We start from the raw sequence: 19613 nt of genomic DNA on the forward strand, positions 1-19613 counted from the left end.
TTTGAACATCATATGCAAGATTTTCTAGTAGAAATATGTCAAGCCAGAGCTCTGGTCACTTAAAAGTAAATAACACAGAACCTCTGTAGCACCAGGCTGAGCTAGAACTTACATCTCAAGGATCACTATTAACCAGAAAATAATTTTGTGTTGAAAAGTGTCTCCATATTATTTAATTTAGTATTGTGGGTTAGTAAAACCTTTTTGAGTATATGAGAAAATTATCATGGAATGTTGTAAAGATTATTTCAATACCATATCTAATCTGTGCATTTGAAATTAGTTTGAGATTGTACTTTTTGCTGATGTGCATTATATATAAATTATTGTATTTTGTTATTTGGAATCAACTTGTTTTATCAGAATTTACTGCTTTTTCCAAGATAAATCTCAATTTACATTTCCTAGGTGCTATTTATCTATAGAATCATTATCTCAACATGACTTTGTATTGTTTACATTTCTTCTGATTAGTATTTTGTAAAGTGAACTATGATTTTCCTCATAAGAAATAGTTTTTAATTGAAAGCTGTGTTTCTCATTTACATCCATTAAATCAGAGATCCTACCAGAAGTATGTAATAAAAACAAATCTATATAAACCTTGCGTGTATATATAATTTAATACTTTGCTAAACCCTAGAAATCTGCAGATTAAGTGTTGTCTTAAAAGTCAGGGAAAGGACCTTAGAGATCATCTATTCCAGCTGTTTCAAACTTCTCTTTGGGGGCCCATGGCCAAAAGCACTCTGTTAGTTGTTTCATATGCCTGCTTCTATCAGATATTTTGAGAGGGAAGTAAAGTATGTGTGATTGGGAGGGGTTGCATACTTGCCATCCATACCAGCTTTACTTTGCATATATTAGGGAAACTGAAGCCCGTACTGAAGAACATAAAAGGGAGGACGTGGGCAGGTAGCCCCAAAGCTAACCAGTTCTTATTGCTAAAGTAAAGGGAAATGTAAATGATGAGGATTTCAGATACATAGATGATAAAGGAAAGTATTTTTAAATAATAACAAATGGAATAATTTGAATTTTTTTTCTTGGCCAGTCCTGGGGCTTGAACTAAGGGCCTGGGCACTGTCCCTGAGCTTCTTTTACTTGAGGCTAGCATTGTACCACTTGAACCACAGTATCATTTCCAGCTTTTTCTGTTTATGTGGTGCTGAGGAATCAAACCCAGGACTTCCTGCATGCTAGGCAAGCATTCTACTGCTAAGCTACCTTCCCAGCCCAGAAATGCTCTTCTTAAGAGGATTTTAATATACATGTTAACAACTTACCTAAGAACACACAGCTTGGAAAGCACACAGCTGGAATGGGAACTCCTGATTATCCTCTATACTGTTACTAGATACAACCACAATGTTAATTTGACCTACAAATGAAGAAATAGATAAATGACAACTAGGATTGTGAATTAATAACAGCAGAATGTAGGGAAAAAATATCTAGATAGAAAGGGCATACAAGAGCCTTGAAAGACTCAGCTAGACAGAGTAGAATGTAAAGCTACTTGTCCTTTTGATCTTTATCATTTGTTCTTGCAGAGGAATTACAATTCTTTCTTGTGGGTATTTCAGTGGGAATTGTCATACCAATAAATTGTTGTTCACCACCTACAGTTTCCAGGGAACACAGGCTTTCACTTGGGTGATAGAAGCAAGTAGAGGTAATTTTAACTAGCATTAATATCCTGAGACTTTGCTCCAGAATTTTTCTTAGACACTCAAAATAACTAAGTTGAGAAAAATAACATTTGAACCTCAAAAAAGAACTTTTATTTTAGACACCATTTCACTATGAGGGTCAAGCTGGCCTTGAACTCATGATCCTCCTGCCTTACTAAATGCTGGTATTTTATATGTCACCATTCCTGGCTAACAAAGAAATTTTCTTTAGTGTCTTGATCCTGTATCAAGTTGCTGGATTTGTTTGTTGATTTAGTTTCATCTGTTGAAGCTTATTAATTGTTAGTAGGAAATTGGTTTTACAGGTATTAGTTCATTGGCATTGTGTGATCTTGGGACACTACAAACATTTACTATTACTTACTGTCATGTTTTGAGACTTCCATTTGCCAGACACTGGTGGCTCGACACTTGTGATCCTAGCGCAGGTGTAATCCACTGAGGTGGCTAAGGCCTGAGGATCGAGGTTCAAAGCCAGCCTAGACAGGGAAATCTATGAGACTCTTATCTCCACTTAACCACCGAAAGGCCAGAAGTAGAGCTATGGTCAAGTGGTAGAGTGCTAGCCTTGAGCAGAAAAACTCAGGGACAGTGCCCAGGCCCTAAGTTCAAGCCTCAGGACTGGGACATAAACACACACACAGACACAAAAAAAAGAGAGAACTATAAACTTTTAATTTCTAGAAGATACAACTATTTGTATTTTTTTTCCTTAGGTCTCAAAGAAAGTGCAGAAGAGATGGTCAAAAACAAATTGGAAGGAAAGGATAAACTGACACCTTGGGAACAATTTTTAGAGAAGAAGAAAGAGAAAAGAAAACTGAAAAAGAAACAGAAGGTACTAGTGATAGTTGACCAGATACTATTGCATATCCAATATGCATGAGGTTCTCCTCATCTATTATCTCAGAATGTAGCCACTCATGAAGTAGACCTTCTCATATCAGTTTTAAGAAAGAAGTAAGTTAAGTGTTTTCTTCAGGACCACAAAATGGTACATAATCTTAATAAAAGCTGAGAGCCACTTTTCCCATGTGTTTGTAAGGTCCTATGTGTATGTGCTACCTGAGTGAAGGACATTGGTAGTCAGTATAGATGTAAATAATATGATTTCCATTCTGTGTTTTGAATTGCATAAAAACTTTTTCTACTTAAGAATATATTTGTACAAATAGCTTGTGTTTTGTTTCTGTCTTTAAGATAAGGTTCCATGGGTTGTAGGCATGGCTGAGTTGGTAGGGTGCCAGTCATTGATGGAAAGCATCAGGTACTGAGTTCAGGTACAAGTCTTGTACTAAAAACAAAAGACAAGCGATAGGCCTTCACTTTGTAACCCACGCTGGCTTCAAACTCATAATCTTCCTACCTCAGACTCTGAGTACTGGGATTACAGATATACTCCATCTTCATCTGGCTTTGTAGAAGCTTTCACCTTGAGATTATACTATATTCTGCTATTTTGTTCACCTGTGTTTTGCACTATTCATTATTATATGGCTCTGTTCATTTGCTGTTGTCATCAATCCTTTGCTGAAAAATGCTTTCTCTACACTAATACCGAGTACCTATGGGAAATATGACTTGACTCCCATCATAGGGAATACTATCTTTTCCACAGTTGTAACAGCAGAGATAACTTAGGGGTTTGTCACTGAAAACCTTATCTTGACACTGACATACAGCACTCTGTCTATGAATTGACAGCACTTTTGCTTCAACTGTTGCCTTTAGGGCTGCAAAAGTAAAAGACCACAAGGTTGGATGATGCAACAGACTTTTTGTTTTATTATAGGTGTCTTTTGTTAATTGTTTTTCTGTCCTGGTATACCAGAGCTTGAACGCAGTTCCTTATGCCAGCTGGACAAGTGCTCTGTCATTTAACCCACATTTCCAATTCTTTGTTTTATTTTTCATCTACGATCTATCACTTTTTACCCAGGCTAGCCTTAAGGATCCTACTTATACCACCTGCTACATAGCTAAGATTATAGGTATACACCTGATTGTTTGTTGAAAAGGGATTTTATGTTATTCCCAGGCTGACCTTGAACCATACTCTGTTTATCTCTGCCTCCCAGATAGCTGGGATTATTGGCACATCCTACCATTCATTCCTAGGTCCTGGTTTGCTTTGTGTTTTGATATTTGAGATAGGGTCTCATGTCTGTCACTCCCAAAGATTTGCATAAAGAAAATTACACACACATACACACACACACACACACACACACACACACACACACACATACATATATTCCAGTCTTTACCATAATGAAACTATGTTTTTTCATTCAAATTTAAGGCTCTTGCTGAAGAAGCCAGTGAAGATGAACTTCCTTCGGATGTTGATTTGAATGACCCATACTTTGCCGAAGAGGTTAAAAAAATAGGTAAGCCGGGTTTCATTTGAATTTTCAATTGGAATCTAAAGGAAATGACATGGGTACAAATCAAAGTAATTATTCTTTAAAAATTACTAAATTAGGGGGCTGGGCATGTGGCTTAGTGGTAGAGTGCTTACCCAGCAGCATAAAGCCCAGGGTTCAATTCTTCAGTACCACATAAACAGGAAAAGCCGGAAGTGGCTCTGTGGTTCAAGTGGTAGAGTGCTAACCTTGAGCCAAAGACACTCAGGGACCATGCCCAGGCCCTGAGTTCAAGCCACAGGACTGGCAAAAAAAGAAATTACTAAACTTTGCTATATGCTGCTGGCTCACTGTAATCCTAGATTACTCAGGTGGCTGAGAGCTACTTATTGTGGTTGGAATCCAGACAACACAGTCTACAGTTAACCACCAAATAAATGGAAGTAGAGGTATGGCTCAGGTGGTAGAGTGCCAGCCTTGAACACAATAGCCAAGTTAGTATTGACATACACACACAAACAAAATTTACTAAAAGTTGGGTAACTACATTAGTGGTTTATGGGCATGTCTGTTCTGCGAGGCCCATCCATTGGTCATATTGGTAAGGGTCAGCAAGTCCCTGTACATCACAAGGAATAGGAGACTTTTGGTAACATAGTTGATTTAACAGTGTAGTGGGGAACTATTCAGATGTAGTTCATAAAAGGACGAGAGGCATGGAGAGGCATGGTTACCTTTTTCTTGTGCTTTGCTGTTTCTTTGTAATACATCCACTCAGATCTCTCTCTGCAAAGATCATGGAGAAGTCAAAATGAGGTAATTTTGTATTGACATGCCTATTTTTTAATTTATAGATGAAATTGTAGTGTACTATCCTTTTCTGCTCAAATATTCAAAAGCACCTATGTTCATCTTGTCCTTTTTACATTTATCCTGCTTAGTTATAGCTAACAGCTTTTCTCTTACTCTCCCTTTTCTGAGTCCTAAACTATTTGGTTTCTCATTTCTTGGATTCAGGAAACAGCTTTGTTTCCATTCTGTATACACCACTTATTCTTTCTGGAATGCTTTTATTCTTACCTTTTTGGTCTGTGTAAATGTGTTTAGGAAGGTTTTGGCCATACTTGGAAAAATCAGTACAGAGACCACTGTAAGCATTTTTCCTTTCCCCTGATATTTGTACCATACTCATGAACCCCAAAGACTTGCTCTTGGAGTGACTCCAAGCTAGCATTGTAAAGAGAGGGATTTTTATGAAGTTTCCCAGCTTTTTGTCCCTCCAGACTAGTGGGCCAGAATAGTTCTCAACAGGAAAGTCAAAATTGCTTAAAATTATTTCCTGGTTGTTACAGCCATTTACACTGACATTTTATTGATGAAATGAATAAAGTCTATTATAGGATGTGAGATTTTTTGGGAATTGGAAAAAGAAGTGGAAACTTAGCATATTCTGCTTTTTATCATACCTGTATAGTCATTTCTAGAAGATGATGAATTTTAGCCTTATCCTTTGGCTAAACCAAAGTTCATAATGGAGAAATTATAGTTTCCTTGTTCTCTGTCCAATGTTCCTCGTTTGGCATGCAAAATCTGGTCAGATTACAGAACGCAGAGGATTCAAAGAGTAAGTTAAAAGGTTCCATGGCATAGAGCAGCGAGTTTCTTGGAATCAGCATATTCAAATTGTGTATTAACATTCTCTAAAGTTGGTATCTGAAGTTCCAAGTGAGAGATATACATAAGGTTTGCTTGCTTTTGGGATACTTCTGATTATAGACTATTTCTGAGGAGGAATTGTTTCTATCTGGTCTTAAGCAGTAAGAGTTTTGTTTAGTTGTTCTAAAGAAGAACAGAGAGCCCCCCTCTCCCCCCAAGTATTGGGGATGGAATCGAGGTATTGAGCTTACTTGCTAGGTAGACATTCTAACACTTGAGCCATTCCTCCAGCATTTTATTACTTCAGATTTGTTCTTTTTGGGTTTTTTCCAACACAAGGTGTCACATCTTTGCCTTTGCCAGACCCAAACTACAGTTCTTCTGTCTCTGCCCTCCTTTGTGCTAGAATGACAAGTAAACTCCTTCATTTTACTGAGATGGAATCTTACCAACATTCTGCATGGGCTAGCTTCAAACTGTGATCCTCCTTATTGACACCTTCCAGATAGCTAGGATTATAGGCATAAGCACCTAGACTCTGTACTGAGAATTTTTTACTACTCAAAACACAGTGTCTTACCATGTTTATTTATCAGTAAGGATTTTGATATTCTACCACTTGCCAGAACTCTGCTCAGCTGGAGAGATGAGTTAATAATGCAAACAAAACTGCATCCCTTTAGAAGTTAGTTTTAAGAAAGATGTGCTCAGGGCTGGGGATATGGCCTAGTGGCAAGAGTGCCTGCCTCATATACATGAGGCCCTGGGTTCGATTCCCCAGCACCACATATACAGAAAATGGCCAGAAGTGGCGCTGTGGCTCAAGTGGCAGAGTGCTAGCCTTGAGCAAAAAGAAGCCAGGGACAGTGCTCAGGCCCTGAGTCCAAGCCCCAAGACTGGCTAAAAAAAAAGAAAAAAGAAAGATGTGCTCAGAGATTTAAAAAAAGATTGCAAGAGTAAATGTTTTAATAGAAAAGAATAGGTAAGATAAGAGGACAAAGGGAAGTATCTTCTAGAAACGGTGAGATACAGAGATCATTGGATTGGGTAATCTTACATGTAGTTTCAATAATTTAGTGTGAGTTAAAATAAGAAATAAGGAAATAAAGAACAAGAATGTAGATCATTTTCTGGGAATTTTACTGTGAATTTGTGTGTGTGCATGTGTGTGTGTGTGTGCACATGCACACCAATATTGGAGCTTGAGCTCAAGTCTTGGGCACTGTCTCTTAGCCTTTTCACCTCAGGCTGATGCTTTACCACTTGAACCACAGCTTCATTTCTAGCTTTTTAGTGGTTAATTGGAGAAAGGGGTCTAACAGACTTTCCTTTCCCAATTGGCTTTAAACCCTAATCCTCAGATTTCAGCCTTCTGAGTAGCTAAGATTACAGAAATGAGCCACTGGTACCCGACTGTGAACTTAATGTTTTTGTGGGATGCTTTTTTTTTTTTTTGGTGCTGCTGGGGTGTGGAGCCCTCATATTTGCTAGGCAAGTGCTCTGCCCATTGAGATAGAGCTTATGGTGCTTTATATTTTATATAAGGTCTCATATTTTTTAGCTTGGGTTGGCCTGGACTTCAATCCTCCTACCTATGCCTCCCATAAAGCTGGGATTACAGATGAATGCCCTTGTGCCCAGCTATTTTCTTTTTTCTTTTTTGCCAGTCTTGGGGCTTGGGACTCAGGGCCTGAACACTGTCCCTGGCTTCTTTTTGCTCAAGGCTAGCCATCTACCTCTTGAGCCACTGTGCCACTTCTGGCTCTCTCTCTCTCTTATGATAGATAGATAGATATAGATATAGATATAGATATAGATATAGATACATATATATGATATCACATACATATATATGAGGAATCGAACCCAGGGCTTCATCCATGCTAGGCAGGCACTCTACCACTAGGCCCCATTCCCAGCCCCTGCCCAGCTATTTTCTGTTGTGCTATAAAGAATAAATGCTGATGTTAACATTTTATACTCATGTTCAAGCAAGACAGTTAAGAAGACAGATGGAAATGTGCTTATAGCTCTAGGGAACGTTTGTTTTGAAGTAAATGGTGGTAGTGGTGGGGTGTGTGTGTGAGAGAGAGAGAGAGAAGCTTTATATTAGGTATATTTAAAGGAAAGTTGGATTTTGATTCAAGGTCATCAATCTGTGAGGGGTTTTTCCTTAATAAGACAACTCCAGTGATCCAGTGATGTATGTTGTATCAGCATAGTATTGCCTTCACTATTTGTCAAAACAAATAATTGTCGAACATTGGAAGTGATCATGACCAGCTTCCAAAAATATTTAAGATAATGAATTTGAATTTTTATTATTTTGAAGAATGTGTAATTCAAGTTCTGCCATTAAACAAGACAAAGACATTGTCTATTGTACAATAGATGGACTGTGTTTGTTTATACATATTTGCTGCAGGCAGTGCCATAGAGCTCAACCTAAATAGCATAGTTAATATTGTACCTTAATGTAGTGGGCCTGCATTGTGATAAATACAAAGCTGCAAGTAAGCCCAACTAAAAGTAAAATAGTGGAAAAGACTTATTACCTATATCAGGTAAAGGGAACATGAAAGTTGTTTCTAAATCAGTGCCTTTTTCCTAGGGCTTGAACTCAAGAGCCTGAGCACTGTACCTGCCTTCTTTTTGCTCAAGGCTTGCACTCTACCCCTTGAACCCACAGCACCGCTTCTGGCTATTTCTACATTTGCGGTGCTGAGGAGTCGAACCCAGACCTTCATGTATGTGAGGCAAGCACTATACCACTAGGCCATATTCCCAGCCCTATCAATGCATTTCTTTAACAAAGAAACATGGGGATTTTATTTGGAGAGACAATACATATTTTTAAAGGAGAGCTCTTTAGAAATGGGCCCATTTTTGAGCATGCTCAGTTTGAGGTCATAGTTCACAAAGGACAGATGGCAGACATATTTTGGGGCATGCTTAGCTCAGTGTCATGGAGCACATGTTCAAAAGGTTAAAAGCCAGAATAGAATACTTTTGAGATTGTTCAGCTTACATCATAAAGATGGCAGACAGGAACACTTCTGAGCATGCTGTTAACTGTAAAACATCTGACTTGAAGTCTTTGTTGGTATTTGACCTTTGACTTATTAGAATCCACCTTTGCATACTTTTTAATAGCATTTCCAGAAGGATATAAGATTTTGTGTATGTGTGCCCATAGGAAGGCTTGGGCACTGCCTCTGAGTTTTTTCTTTTCAAAGCTAGTACTCTATCACTAGAGCCACAGCTGTACTTCCAGATTGTTAATTGGAGATAAGAATCTTGGATTTGTTTGTCCAGGCTGCCTTGGAACTCAGCCTCCTCCTGAACGAGTAGGATTACAGCTACAAATACTTTTTATTCTTGTGGCAGGGTCATGTTATGTAGCTTAGACTGATCTGGAATTCAAAATCCTCTTGCCTCAGCCTGCTAAGTGCTGGGATTACAGGCCTGTGCTACTTACTAAGCCCAGCTTAGAGGGTACTATTTCTTACTGACTGTAAGATTTCTTTTTACTTTAATATTTTAGAGCAGGAACTTTTGTTTCCTTGGTACTGTACATGTAAGCTAAGTTTGAAAACTTTAGTCTAGAGGAAAGATACTTTTTTAAAAAAGGAGATGTACCCTTTTAATATGATCTTGTTAACAGCTCAGAAAGGATCTCTGTACATTATTAATCTTTTCACTAAATAGTTCAACCTAGCAGATAGTAAATTTTTGTGAGCAAAGAAATTTTCATCATGCTAAAATTGGGTATCACTTTTAGTCTTGACAATCTTAGAGATTCTTTTTTTCTTCCTCTTGCAGTCTGCCTTTCATGTTATTTTTATGACTTTTCACCGGGTTGTTATAAAATCTGGAGCAGTTCATTGTGGGCTCTTTGAAATTATATTCCACAGCTGTATGTGAGAATCTTTATCTCCTTTGTGCATTAATCTTATGCAGCCTGGTGTTTCTCCTGCCACACAGTGATCCTCTGCATATGGCCCTTGTCCACTTCCTGCAGAAGGCCATCTGGGAGCACAGTGGCCAAGGCGATGGAATTGAGATGTAGCTCTAAGAAGTAGAACCTTGATACTTACCTATAAAAACACATGACTGTAGACAGAAACTTATAATTTTAAGATAAATGCATTATTCCCTAAAAACATTTCAGATAGGACTAAAGATTTTCAGTTTGCAGAGGAAGGATGCCTTCCATAAATATCCTTTCTTGGAAGTGCAACAAATGCCATGGCCATGATTGCATGTTTTGAGTCTTTAATTTTTGTTTCTTTACAGTCAAGTGCATTCTAAGCTAAAAGGCCCATTACCAGGAGAGTAACATTTATAAAGGAAGGGAGTATGTGTTATTAGGAGTGTCATTAGAGAGCCTAAGCCATAATGGTTGGGTGTAAGCCATAATTCTCTCACTTACTAAACCTGGGACAAATGAACCATTCTGTGCCTTAATTTCTTCATGTACAAAACCTATCATTACAGGAGCTGGGAATGTGGCTTAGTGATAGAGTGCTCAACTAGTATGCATGAAGCCCTGGGTTTGATTCTTCAGAAACACATACACAGAAAAAGCCAGAAGTGGTGCTGTGGCTCAAGAGGTAGAGTGCTAGCCTTGAGCAAAAAGAAGCCAGGGACATTGCTCAGGCCCTGAGTCCCAAGCCCCAGTACTGGCCAAAAAAATAAAAGTAGAATTACAGTAAATAATAAGCCTACCACATAGCATTGTTGTAAAGATGAATTTATACAATTATAATTAATTGATTTACATAATAGTACTACTTTATGGCACATAGTGGGTTTTAATTATTACTAGGCATTAACTGTACTCTTCTTAATTGCTAATCTATTAACCCATCAGGACCCTAAAAGGTAGCTGTCATTACTTAAATCTCCATTTTACAGATAAGGGCACCAGCTCAAGCTGCTATATTTAAATCAAGCCAACTGCTCCAGAGTTAAGTACCCTTAGCTGCTGCACACTGTCTCTTGTTCAGGACAAGAGCATCTCATCTACCATTCTGCATGTTTCAGTTCCAGTAACACTTACTTGCAGCAAATTGTCCATATCTGTTTTACTTTTGAATTGCTAATCCTTAGTTGATATAATCTATTTAATAAGGCTAAAAGGATTTCTAGAAATTCCTAGAACTATATTTTCATTCTGTGAGCAAAAGAAATCTCAAGGGGCTGTTGAAATTCAAGTTTGGTTTTAAAAGGAGTTAATGGCTAGAAATAAAAATAAAATAAAAAACAGCAACATAGAAATGTCTCAAGCCTTAAACTGGATGAAAGAACCTTAAGAATTGTATAGATAGAACAAGATCCAAGGACTGAGCCCAAAGACTATACAATCTTTTCCTTCTTTCTTTCTTTCTTTTTTGCCAGTCCTGGGGATTGAACTCAGAGCCTGAGCACTGTTCCTGGCTTCTTTTTGCTCAAGGCTAGCACTCTACCACTTGAGCCACAGTGCCATTTCTGGCCTTTTCTGTTTATGTGGTGCTGAGGAATTGAACCCAGGGCTTCATGCATGCTAGGCAAGCACTCTACCACTAAGCCACATTCCCAGCCCAGACTATACAATAGTTACAAGTCAAGAAGAGAGGGAAGAACCAGTAAAGCAATCCCAAGGGCCTGGTAAGGGAGGAGGAACAGGGAAGTGGCCCACTAGCCTGATCAAGACACATTTTGATTGGGTGTTTGCGGTGGTTGTTGATGATGGTGGTTTTCACGTCTGTTTGGATGGTTGGTTGGCTTTTTTGGTGGTGCTGAGGTTTGAGATTTGAATGTAGAGAGCTTGCTGGGCAGGTGCTCTGCCACTTCAGCCCTTCCCCTAGACTTGTAACTTTAGTTACTTTTTCAAAAGAAGTCTAACTTTTCTCCAGGGCCAGTCTTAGACTTTGATCCTACCAGTGCTTCTTGGGTAGCTGAGGTTACAGGCATGTACCACTGCACCTGGCTGGTTGGTTGGTTTTGAATTGAGAGATTCATGAGTTCTATGTGCTGATATAAATGGTCTAGTAGAGAGGGAAAAAATCAATGATGCAAGGAAAAAAGGGAATAATTACTAGAATGGTATATGAGAGGTAATAAGAGAGATAAAACCCATGATTCAAGTGATGGAACTGGTTTACATCGTGCATGCAAGTAATAATCAGAGTAACAACCCACACTTAAATACTGCTTATTGTATAACAGGCACTGTTCTAAGCACTCACCTTTTTTAATTCATTTAATACTTACAGAAACCTTAGAGTGTGCTTTGTCACTGAGAAGTTTAATTAGGCCTCTAGTTAAGGCCACTAGCTAGTAAATGGTTTATACTGGACTTCAAATCCATTTTCCTGCACAACAGAGAATACTTGTGGGAGCCTTTTAAAGCTCACTTTGGATTGCATTTGTTTTCTTAGCAAATAGCAAAAGTAATGTGGTCAGCTGAGATCAGGGTACAGGTGGCATGAGCTTTAGGTGCTAAACTGACCTTACCTTCTACTTCCTTTTCCTGTCTCCACTGAATCTCAAGGCCTGCCTGCCTGCCTGCTACAGATTTACCATTTCTTTATGAAACACAATAGACGTTCAGTTACCATTTGTGAGATGGAAAAAAATCATTGAGTTTTAAAAATCTGTTTCTAACTGGTGGGTTGTTTTTTTTTGTTTGGTTTTTGTGGGTTTTATTTTTTTACAAGTTTTTGGTTGATTCTCTTTTGGTGTAGGGCCTTGAACATGCTAGACAAGCTCTCTTCAACTGAGCTGTGCCCCTTAAGTCTTTAATTGTTAATATTCTTAATGGTTTATGAGATCTTTAAATAAGAAAGTCAGGCAGTTTATGATAGTAACAACCATTTTTCGTTGTCGTTCGTTTGTCTGGTTGGTTCTGGTGCTTAAAATCAGAGCCTGGACACAATTCACAATAGCCAAACTGTGGAATCAACCCAAATGCCCCTCCACAGATGAATGGATCCAAAAACTATGGTACCTATACACAATGGAATACTACATAACGATTAGGAATAGTGAAATATTGTTATTCGCAGGGAAATGGTCAGAACTTGAACAAATGTTGAGCGAGACAAGCCTAGAACACAGAAAACAAAGGGGCATGGCTGACTGTTAAGATGGGGTGACGGAGAGACAGTAGAGACCAGGTCTGTGAAACCAAAAACTGCTTATTAAATGGTATTTCCCACAGGGTTGGGTCAGCGACCCAACATTATGTAACTAAAACCAAACAACTACTCAACATATAAAGGTCAAAAATTGACCTCTCAGTGGAATACAATATCTCAAAAGCTATGTATGTACGTTCATATAAGACTACTGTCGACATATTGTCTAATGTCAACATTACAGTTAAAGCCCTAGGCGAATTTTCTTTGGCGTAGGCCACGTGGCTACTGTATATGTTCTTGGTACATTGTGTATTGTATATATGTCTACTTGACCTAGGGAAGGGAAAGAAAAACAGGGTGTAATATATTACAAGAAATGTACACACTGCCCTACTATGTAACTGTACCCTTTTGGCACAACACTTTGTCAAAAAATTTTGTTTAATTAATAAATAAATTACAAAAAATAAAAATAAAAATAAATAAAATCAGAGCCTGGGCTCTATCTGTGAGCTTTTTTACCCAAGGTTGACACTTTGCAAACACTTTCAGCCACTCCTGCTTTTTTCTGGTGGTTAACTGGAAATAAAGAGTCTCATGGACTTTCCTGCCCCAGCTGACTTTGAACCATGAATCACTCCTCAAATCTCAGCTTCCTGAGTAGCTAGGATTACAGGCATGAGCCGCTGGTACTAATGTGAAAATTCAAAAACTTTCAGAAATTAGGAAAAATGAGAGTATCATCTGTATTCAGCAATTACTACCATTTGCCTTTTGCTTTATCTGTGTTCTTCAGTATTTGAATAGCCAGTTGTCCTGGGAGTTTTATAGCACTGTATGTACATACAGTACACACACACACACACATACATGACTTACACAGTGCATATTATCTCCAGTACATTTTAATGTATGACACTCTATATACTTTCTTCCTTTATAAAACATTGTCTTTTCCAGAGCCCAAGTTAGTGGGCTAAGGTTTCATATGCTACTTTGTAGTAGTGTTTTGTCCCTCCCTTCTGTCCCTGTATTTGTGATAAGCTTGAATGTAGAATAGCATAGTCATTCACCTCTATTTATACTGAATGTTTTTGGTAAGGATATTTCACAGATCGATGCTGTTATTATTATTATATCATATATCACATTTGGGTTCACTGAAGGTCAGCTTGTCTAACTAACTACTAATTAAAGTAGTATAGTGCCCAGCAGAGGATCTTAGGGGCACTTGCAGGCTTAGACCTGGCAGCTACAGGGGTTCAGGCCTCAAAGTACAATAGAATAGCACTGGGTGTTTTTTGTACTGTGAGGCCTGATAGCAGTGTGCTCAGTGGCATAGCTCAGATATAAGGAGACAACAATAGTCAGTAGTCCCTGCTGCCTGTGATTCCCACTTCCCAAACAGGAACAGATACCATTCCAGTGGCCCTTCCACATAGCTTTCAGAGCTCCTTATGCCACACTTCATACCACTAACAAGAGTCATTGCTTCAGGGGAAAACCAAAGTTAGAAGTGTTTAGAGGCCTCAGTAAGGACCACATTACCATAAGTAGTTTCCTGATCATAGACCCAGAAAGTAAGCTGAAGATCAAATTTATCTTGGAGAGCTATCTCACCAGTGGCTCACACCTGTAATCCTAGATACTCAAGAGGCTGAGATCTGAGGACTGTGGTTCAAAGCCAGCCTGGGAAAGAAGTCTTTGACACTTTTACCTCCAATTACGCACCCAAAAGCCACTAATGGAGGCCAGTAATGTGGCTCGAGTGGTAGAAAACTAACCTTGAGCAGAAAAGCTCAGGGACGATGCCCAGGTCTGATTTCAAGCACCAGGACTGGTGCGGCGCGCGCGCGCGCGCTTAGAGAATTTGTACTTCCACTTCCACGTTGTGACTATCAAGTTATCTTTCTAAAGGTGTGTTTTAAGATCGAGTATTTGTTCTCTAATATTTTCTGCATCTTTTCCATCATGTCTATGAGGTAATTTTCCAGAATAATCTCATCTTATTCCACTATGAAAGTATTAAGTATTAAGCCATTGTTTTCCATTGTACTTATTCTGTAGCATGGTGACTTTTTGGCTATTTTACTTGATTTTTTGTTGTTGTTGTTTGGTTTGGTTTGAGACAGGGTCTCAATGTGTAGCCCAGACTGGCCTTGAACTCATGGTCCTCTTCCCTCAGCCTCCTGTGTGCTGAAATTACAAAAGGCATTGGCCATCATGCCTGTCAGTCTTTTTTTGTTGATAGTGTTCAGCCATGCCATTCAGAAGTACTGTGTTAATTATTCACACCCACAGCCTTCTTTTGGTACTATGATTTTTCTTCCTTTCTTCCTTTAGTCTTGACCCTTAAGATTATTTGTTCCTAGACATCTTGCATTTTTGCTTATAATGTGAACAGATTGCTTTTGTGTAATTTTTAACCCTCTTACGTTGATTTATTTGTTGTGTCAGGTACGAAGAAAAAATCAATGAAATCTTCAAAAGATGGCCCATCTCCAGAGGAGGAAACTGAAATAGAAAAGCAAAAGGTAGAACAGTGTCTTTGTTAGACATCATAGAGTATCAATACATGCAATTTAAATGAAAGTGTGCACAGAATTTTTATTGTCTTTAATTTCAAAAATAACATCAGCAATGGAATTAATAATACATAACTAAATATCTTGGCCACATGGTCTTTAATATTACCATTTTATCAAGCATTATGGTAAAAAGCAAAAGAAAATCTGGTTATTAAAGCACACATCTGGAAAGTATAATTTGCATCACAAAGTAAGTGTAGTGTCATTTTCTGGGTTGAATGTTATTACTTTAAAAAGGGTAAGGTAAAAAAGAAATTTATATTTAACAGAGTTGAGAGCTATTTTCCATAGTATACTAATTGGCCACACTAAGTGAATTGAGGTCTGGGTTTTAAATATAGCTGTCATCTCTCTCTTACCCCTGAGTCTCATAGATCACTGTCTGTGAGTGAGCCTGGTTAGCTACTTGTGCTTGCAGCTTAATGCCTCTTTCTATTAAATATTCATCACATATAAATAATACTTTCATAGTAAAAGTGGGGGGAAACTCACAACTACACGTCTCAACTTTTTTTTCTCTCTGCAGGCTGAAATGGCTTTACTTGTGATGGATGAGGAAGAAGATGGCAAGAAGCACTTTAATTACAGCAAAATTGTGGAGCACCAGAATCTGAGCAAAAAGAAGAAGAAACAGCTTATGAAAAAGAAAGAATTAATAGAGGATGATTTTGAGGTAACCAAGAATAAAGTCAGTTGAGGTGCTGCCCAGTGGTAGTAGTGCACTTGCCTAGCCTGTGCGAGGATCTGGGTTCTAGCCCCAGCACCATTACAGAGTTTCACATTTGCTTCAGTTATACTGAAGTTTTTGACGAATTGATTTTCTCATGAAAGAAACCAAACAAGGTTTTTTAAATCTCTTTATCTGAGTTACCTTTAGTAGCTACTTAATGTACTCAGAATGCAGTAACTGCATAAAACTCCATCAGGAGTGTGTCCCCAATGGCTTATTTATATATTCCAGGAATTGGATTTTGTGCTATATGCAAGGGAACCTTCCCTTAGGAACCATTCCTATTAGTTCAAAGTAATCATTGTTGTTGTAAGCTGCAACACGTGCGCACATACACACATATACACAGCACATGTGCTCACACCACTCTAGATACCTTTCAAGTAGGTGGTTTCCCTTTGATGAAAGCAACACACCCTGCACATTCTACAGTGTGGAATTCCAGGGGTAGGACTTAAAATTCCACTATAAATTTGTGGAATTGGAGAGAACAGTGGAAGGGGTAACATTGCTCAAGAAGCATTGTAGTCATAATCTGACTTGTTGAATTGAAATGCATATGTACAACTGTTTAGCTTTTTCTTTTTAATGTGGAAAAACAAGTTTCTATTATCAGGGCAAACTGCTGATTTTGTGGGGGTTTTGGCCAATACCTTACCACCTTTATTTACTCCTTTTGAATTTTTAGGTAAACGTTAGTGATGCACGGTTTCAAGCAATGTATACTTCCCACTTGTTCAATGTGGATCCCTCAGATCCTAACTTCAAGAAAACAAAAGCAATGGAAAAGATCCTGGAGGAGAAAGCTCGCCAAAGAGAACAAAAAGAACAAAAACTTACTCAGATGATAAAGAAAAAGGAGAGTGAGATTGAAAATGCATCACAAAAGAAGTCCATTGATCCTGCCTTGTCAATGCTGATCAAATCTGTGAAGAACAAAACAGAACAATTTCAAGCAAGAAAAAAACAGAGAGTCAAATAACCTGATATTGTTTCTTTGCACTGAGAATGTCTTCTAAATTGTACAGAAATAGCAGGACTAACAGGACCATGAACAAGTCTTTTTCTGACCATAATAAAGTTTATTCCCATACATACCTATTTAAGGGTACCTAATTAGGGGTACACTGGTTTATAGTGTACATGTTCACAGATTAGTCACAATTAAATTTCCTGAATTATAAGCTATATAGCATTTTTATAATTGAGAGGTTAATTTCCTGCTAGTAGAAAGTTACTCTAAATTAGCTAAACTGGTTTTTGTTGTTGTGTTGGCAGTGGGGCCTTAACCTTAAGGCTTGAGCTTTTTCACTCAAGGCTAGCATGTTAGTACTTGACCCACACACAGCTCTACTTCCAGATTTTGAGAGGTTAATTGGAGAAAAGAGCCTTACAGACATTTTCCCCCCGACTGGCTTCAAACCATGATCCTTAGATCAAGAAGACTTTTTTACAATCTATGTAAAATTAGAGCAACATCTCTTCTTAAGTCTGTAGAAAATATGTATATGTAATACATTAAATTCTGCAGAAATAATGTAGATTTATAAAGCTATCAAGGTAATTTATTTTTCTATCTATAAAGCTCAGAAACTAAAAACTTTGTTGCCATGTGTTATCTTTAGTAGTTTTGTTTATAGACTTAATTTATGAATAAAACTACAAAATGTTTCATTTTATGAACTTGGAATAAACTAGTCTCTGGGAAAATACCTAGCACTGTGACTCTAAGGACAACTCCGCTCCATGAAAAGCAGTTTCAGGTTTGTATGGCTTGTAACACTTGAAATGTTCATGAGATCTGCAGTGGTTTTTTTGTTTGTAGCAACGGAACAATTCAGTCCTTCAGATTTTTAGAATACTCTAGAAGGGTAACCACCTTCAAGAAAGTGCCAATTTTTTTTTAATTAAAATGTACCTTCTAGGCTTTAACACCCTCTCATCTGGTCCAGACTTTATGAACTATTAGTTGACCAGAAAACTATTAATTGGTCAAGAAAGTTAGATGTGCTGTACACAAGTAAATAAATAAAACCCAAAAAGATTGGGACAAGCTACAAATATAGTACCTTCTGAAGGGTTAGTACATGTTTTCTAAGTTTATAGTTAATAGTAAAGTTGACACTGATATTAAAAATTCAGTCTCACCAGTGTAGCTTTTTTTTGGCCAGTCCTGGGGACTGAACTCCTGCCTGGGCACTGTCTCTTGAGCACCTTTTGTTCAAGGCTAGCACTCTGCCACTTGAGCCACAATGCTACTTCCAAGGTTTTCTGTTTATGTGGTACTTGGGAAACAAACCCAGGGCTGCATGCATGTTAGGCAAGCATTCTACCACTAAGCCACATTCCCAGCCCCTAACATAGCATATTTTAAGAAATGCAAAAGTAGGAATAATATCAGAATAATAAGGAAATGTAAACAGTTTCTAAATGGGGAAGCATTTAAAAATGCATTTAAATGTCTTAACAGGTAGAAAAATGTAGAGTAACCGAAGAGAATCATGTATTTAAAAGTAACTGACAGGCTGGGGATATGGCCAAGTGGCAAGAGTACCTGCCTCATATACATGAAGCCCTGGGTTCAATTCCCCAGCACCACATATATAGAAAACGGCCAGAAGTGGCACTGTGGCTCAAGTGCTAGCCTTGAGCAAAAAGAAGCCAGGGACAAGTGCTCAGGCCCTGAGTTCAAGCCCCAGGACTGGCCAAAACAAAGTAAAAGTAACTGACATTGTTAAATTGTCCCTGCTACTGGTGTACACATACATACACACAAACCTTCTACATCAGTGATTAGGCCATAGTACAAATTATTGAAGAGATGAGACCAGGGGAATGTTTGTACATGGTCCTTAGGGAACTGTCTATACCTAAAATAATGGCTTTCCTCCAGTATTTGTTCTCTCCTTCCATATTTAAATAGAACTATTTACTTGAGCATCAAGTTTTACATAAAAGTGTACCCATTCTTGTTTGCAGCTTTATCTAGAAACAAGTGATAAGTGATAGAAATCTTTGAAGGACTCACACTAGTTAAATGTGTCTCCTGCCTTTCCTTTTTGCTTCTATTGCCTGAAATGTGCATTCAGTAGCTACAGCTTGAGCAGCCATCTTGGATCCTTAAACAAATGCAGTATTCTAGTACCTAAGTATAAAGGAGTAGTAAATTGAAAGGAGTTGGATCACTGAGGGATTTGTAGAGCTTAACCACCATTTCAGCCATGGACTGTCATTTTTCAAAACCTCTGTGGGTTAGAAAGGTATCTTTAAGCCCCTGTCAACTTAATGGCCCATCTACATCTGTTAATACAGTGGCAAATTAATCCATGGTTTCTGGCTGGTTTGTGCCTCTTTCAGATTATTTCTTCATGCACGTGTGTGTGTGTGTATCCTGAGCGCTCTTGCTCGACTAGCACACTAACCCTTTGGCCACATCTCCACTTCCAGATTTTTGG

General features: G+C 38.2%; 1 protein-coding gene and 1 long non-coding RNA gene across 4 annotated transcripts in view; one reads left to right on the forward strand and one right to left on the reverse strand.

Annotated features, from left to right (window-relative positions):
• Esf1 (ESF1 nucleolar pre-rRNA processing protein homolog) overlaps positions 1–17525 on the forward strand; it is a 52977-nt gene extending 35452 nt beyond the window's left edge. For all 3 annotated transcript variants that reach the window (XM_048348777.1, XM_048348778.1, XM_048348776.1), the window contains exons 10-14: positions 2411–2532; positions 3997–4084; positions 15298–15374; positions 15955–16101; positions 16847–17525. In XM_048348777.1, coding sequence (XP_048204734.1) covers positions 2411–2532; positions 3997–4084; positions 15298–15374; positions 15955–16101; positions 16847–17140 — 728 coding nt within the window. In that variant the 3' untranslated portion in view covers positions 17141–17525. The remainder of the gene's footprint in view (positions 1–2410; positions 2533–3996; positions 4085–15297; positions 15375–15954; positions 16102–16846) is intronic.
• Positions 17526–18065: 540 nt separating this feature from the next.
• Positions 18066–19355, reverse strand: LOC125353252. Its single transcript, XR_007211297.1, has 2 exons — positions 18889–19355; positions 18066–18683 (listed from the first exon to the last, which is right to left on the reverse strand). It is a non-coding gene; the product is annotated as an uncharacterized LOC125353252 (long non-coding RNA).
• Positions 19356–19613: the final 258 nt, after the last annotated feature.

Source organism: Perognathus longimembris, chromosome 6, assembly GCF_023159225.1.
Source record: "Perognathus longimembris pacificus isolate PPM17 chromosome 6, ASM2315922v1, whole genome shotgun sequence".
Lineage (NCBI taxonomy): Eukaryota > Metazoa > Chordata > Mammalia > Rodentia > Heteromyidae > Perognathus > Perognathus longimembris.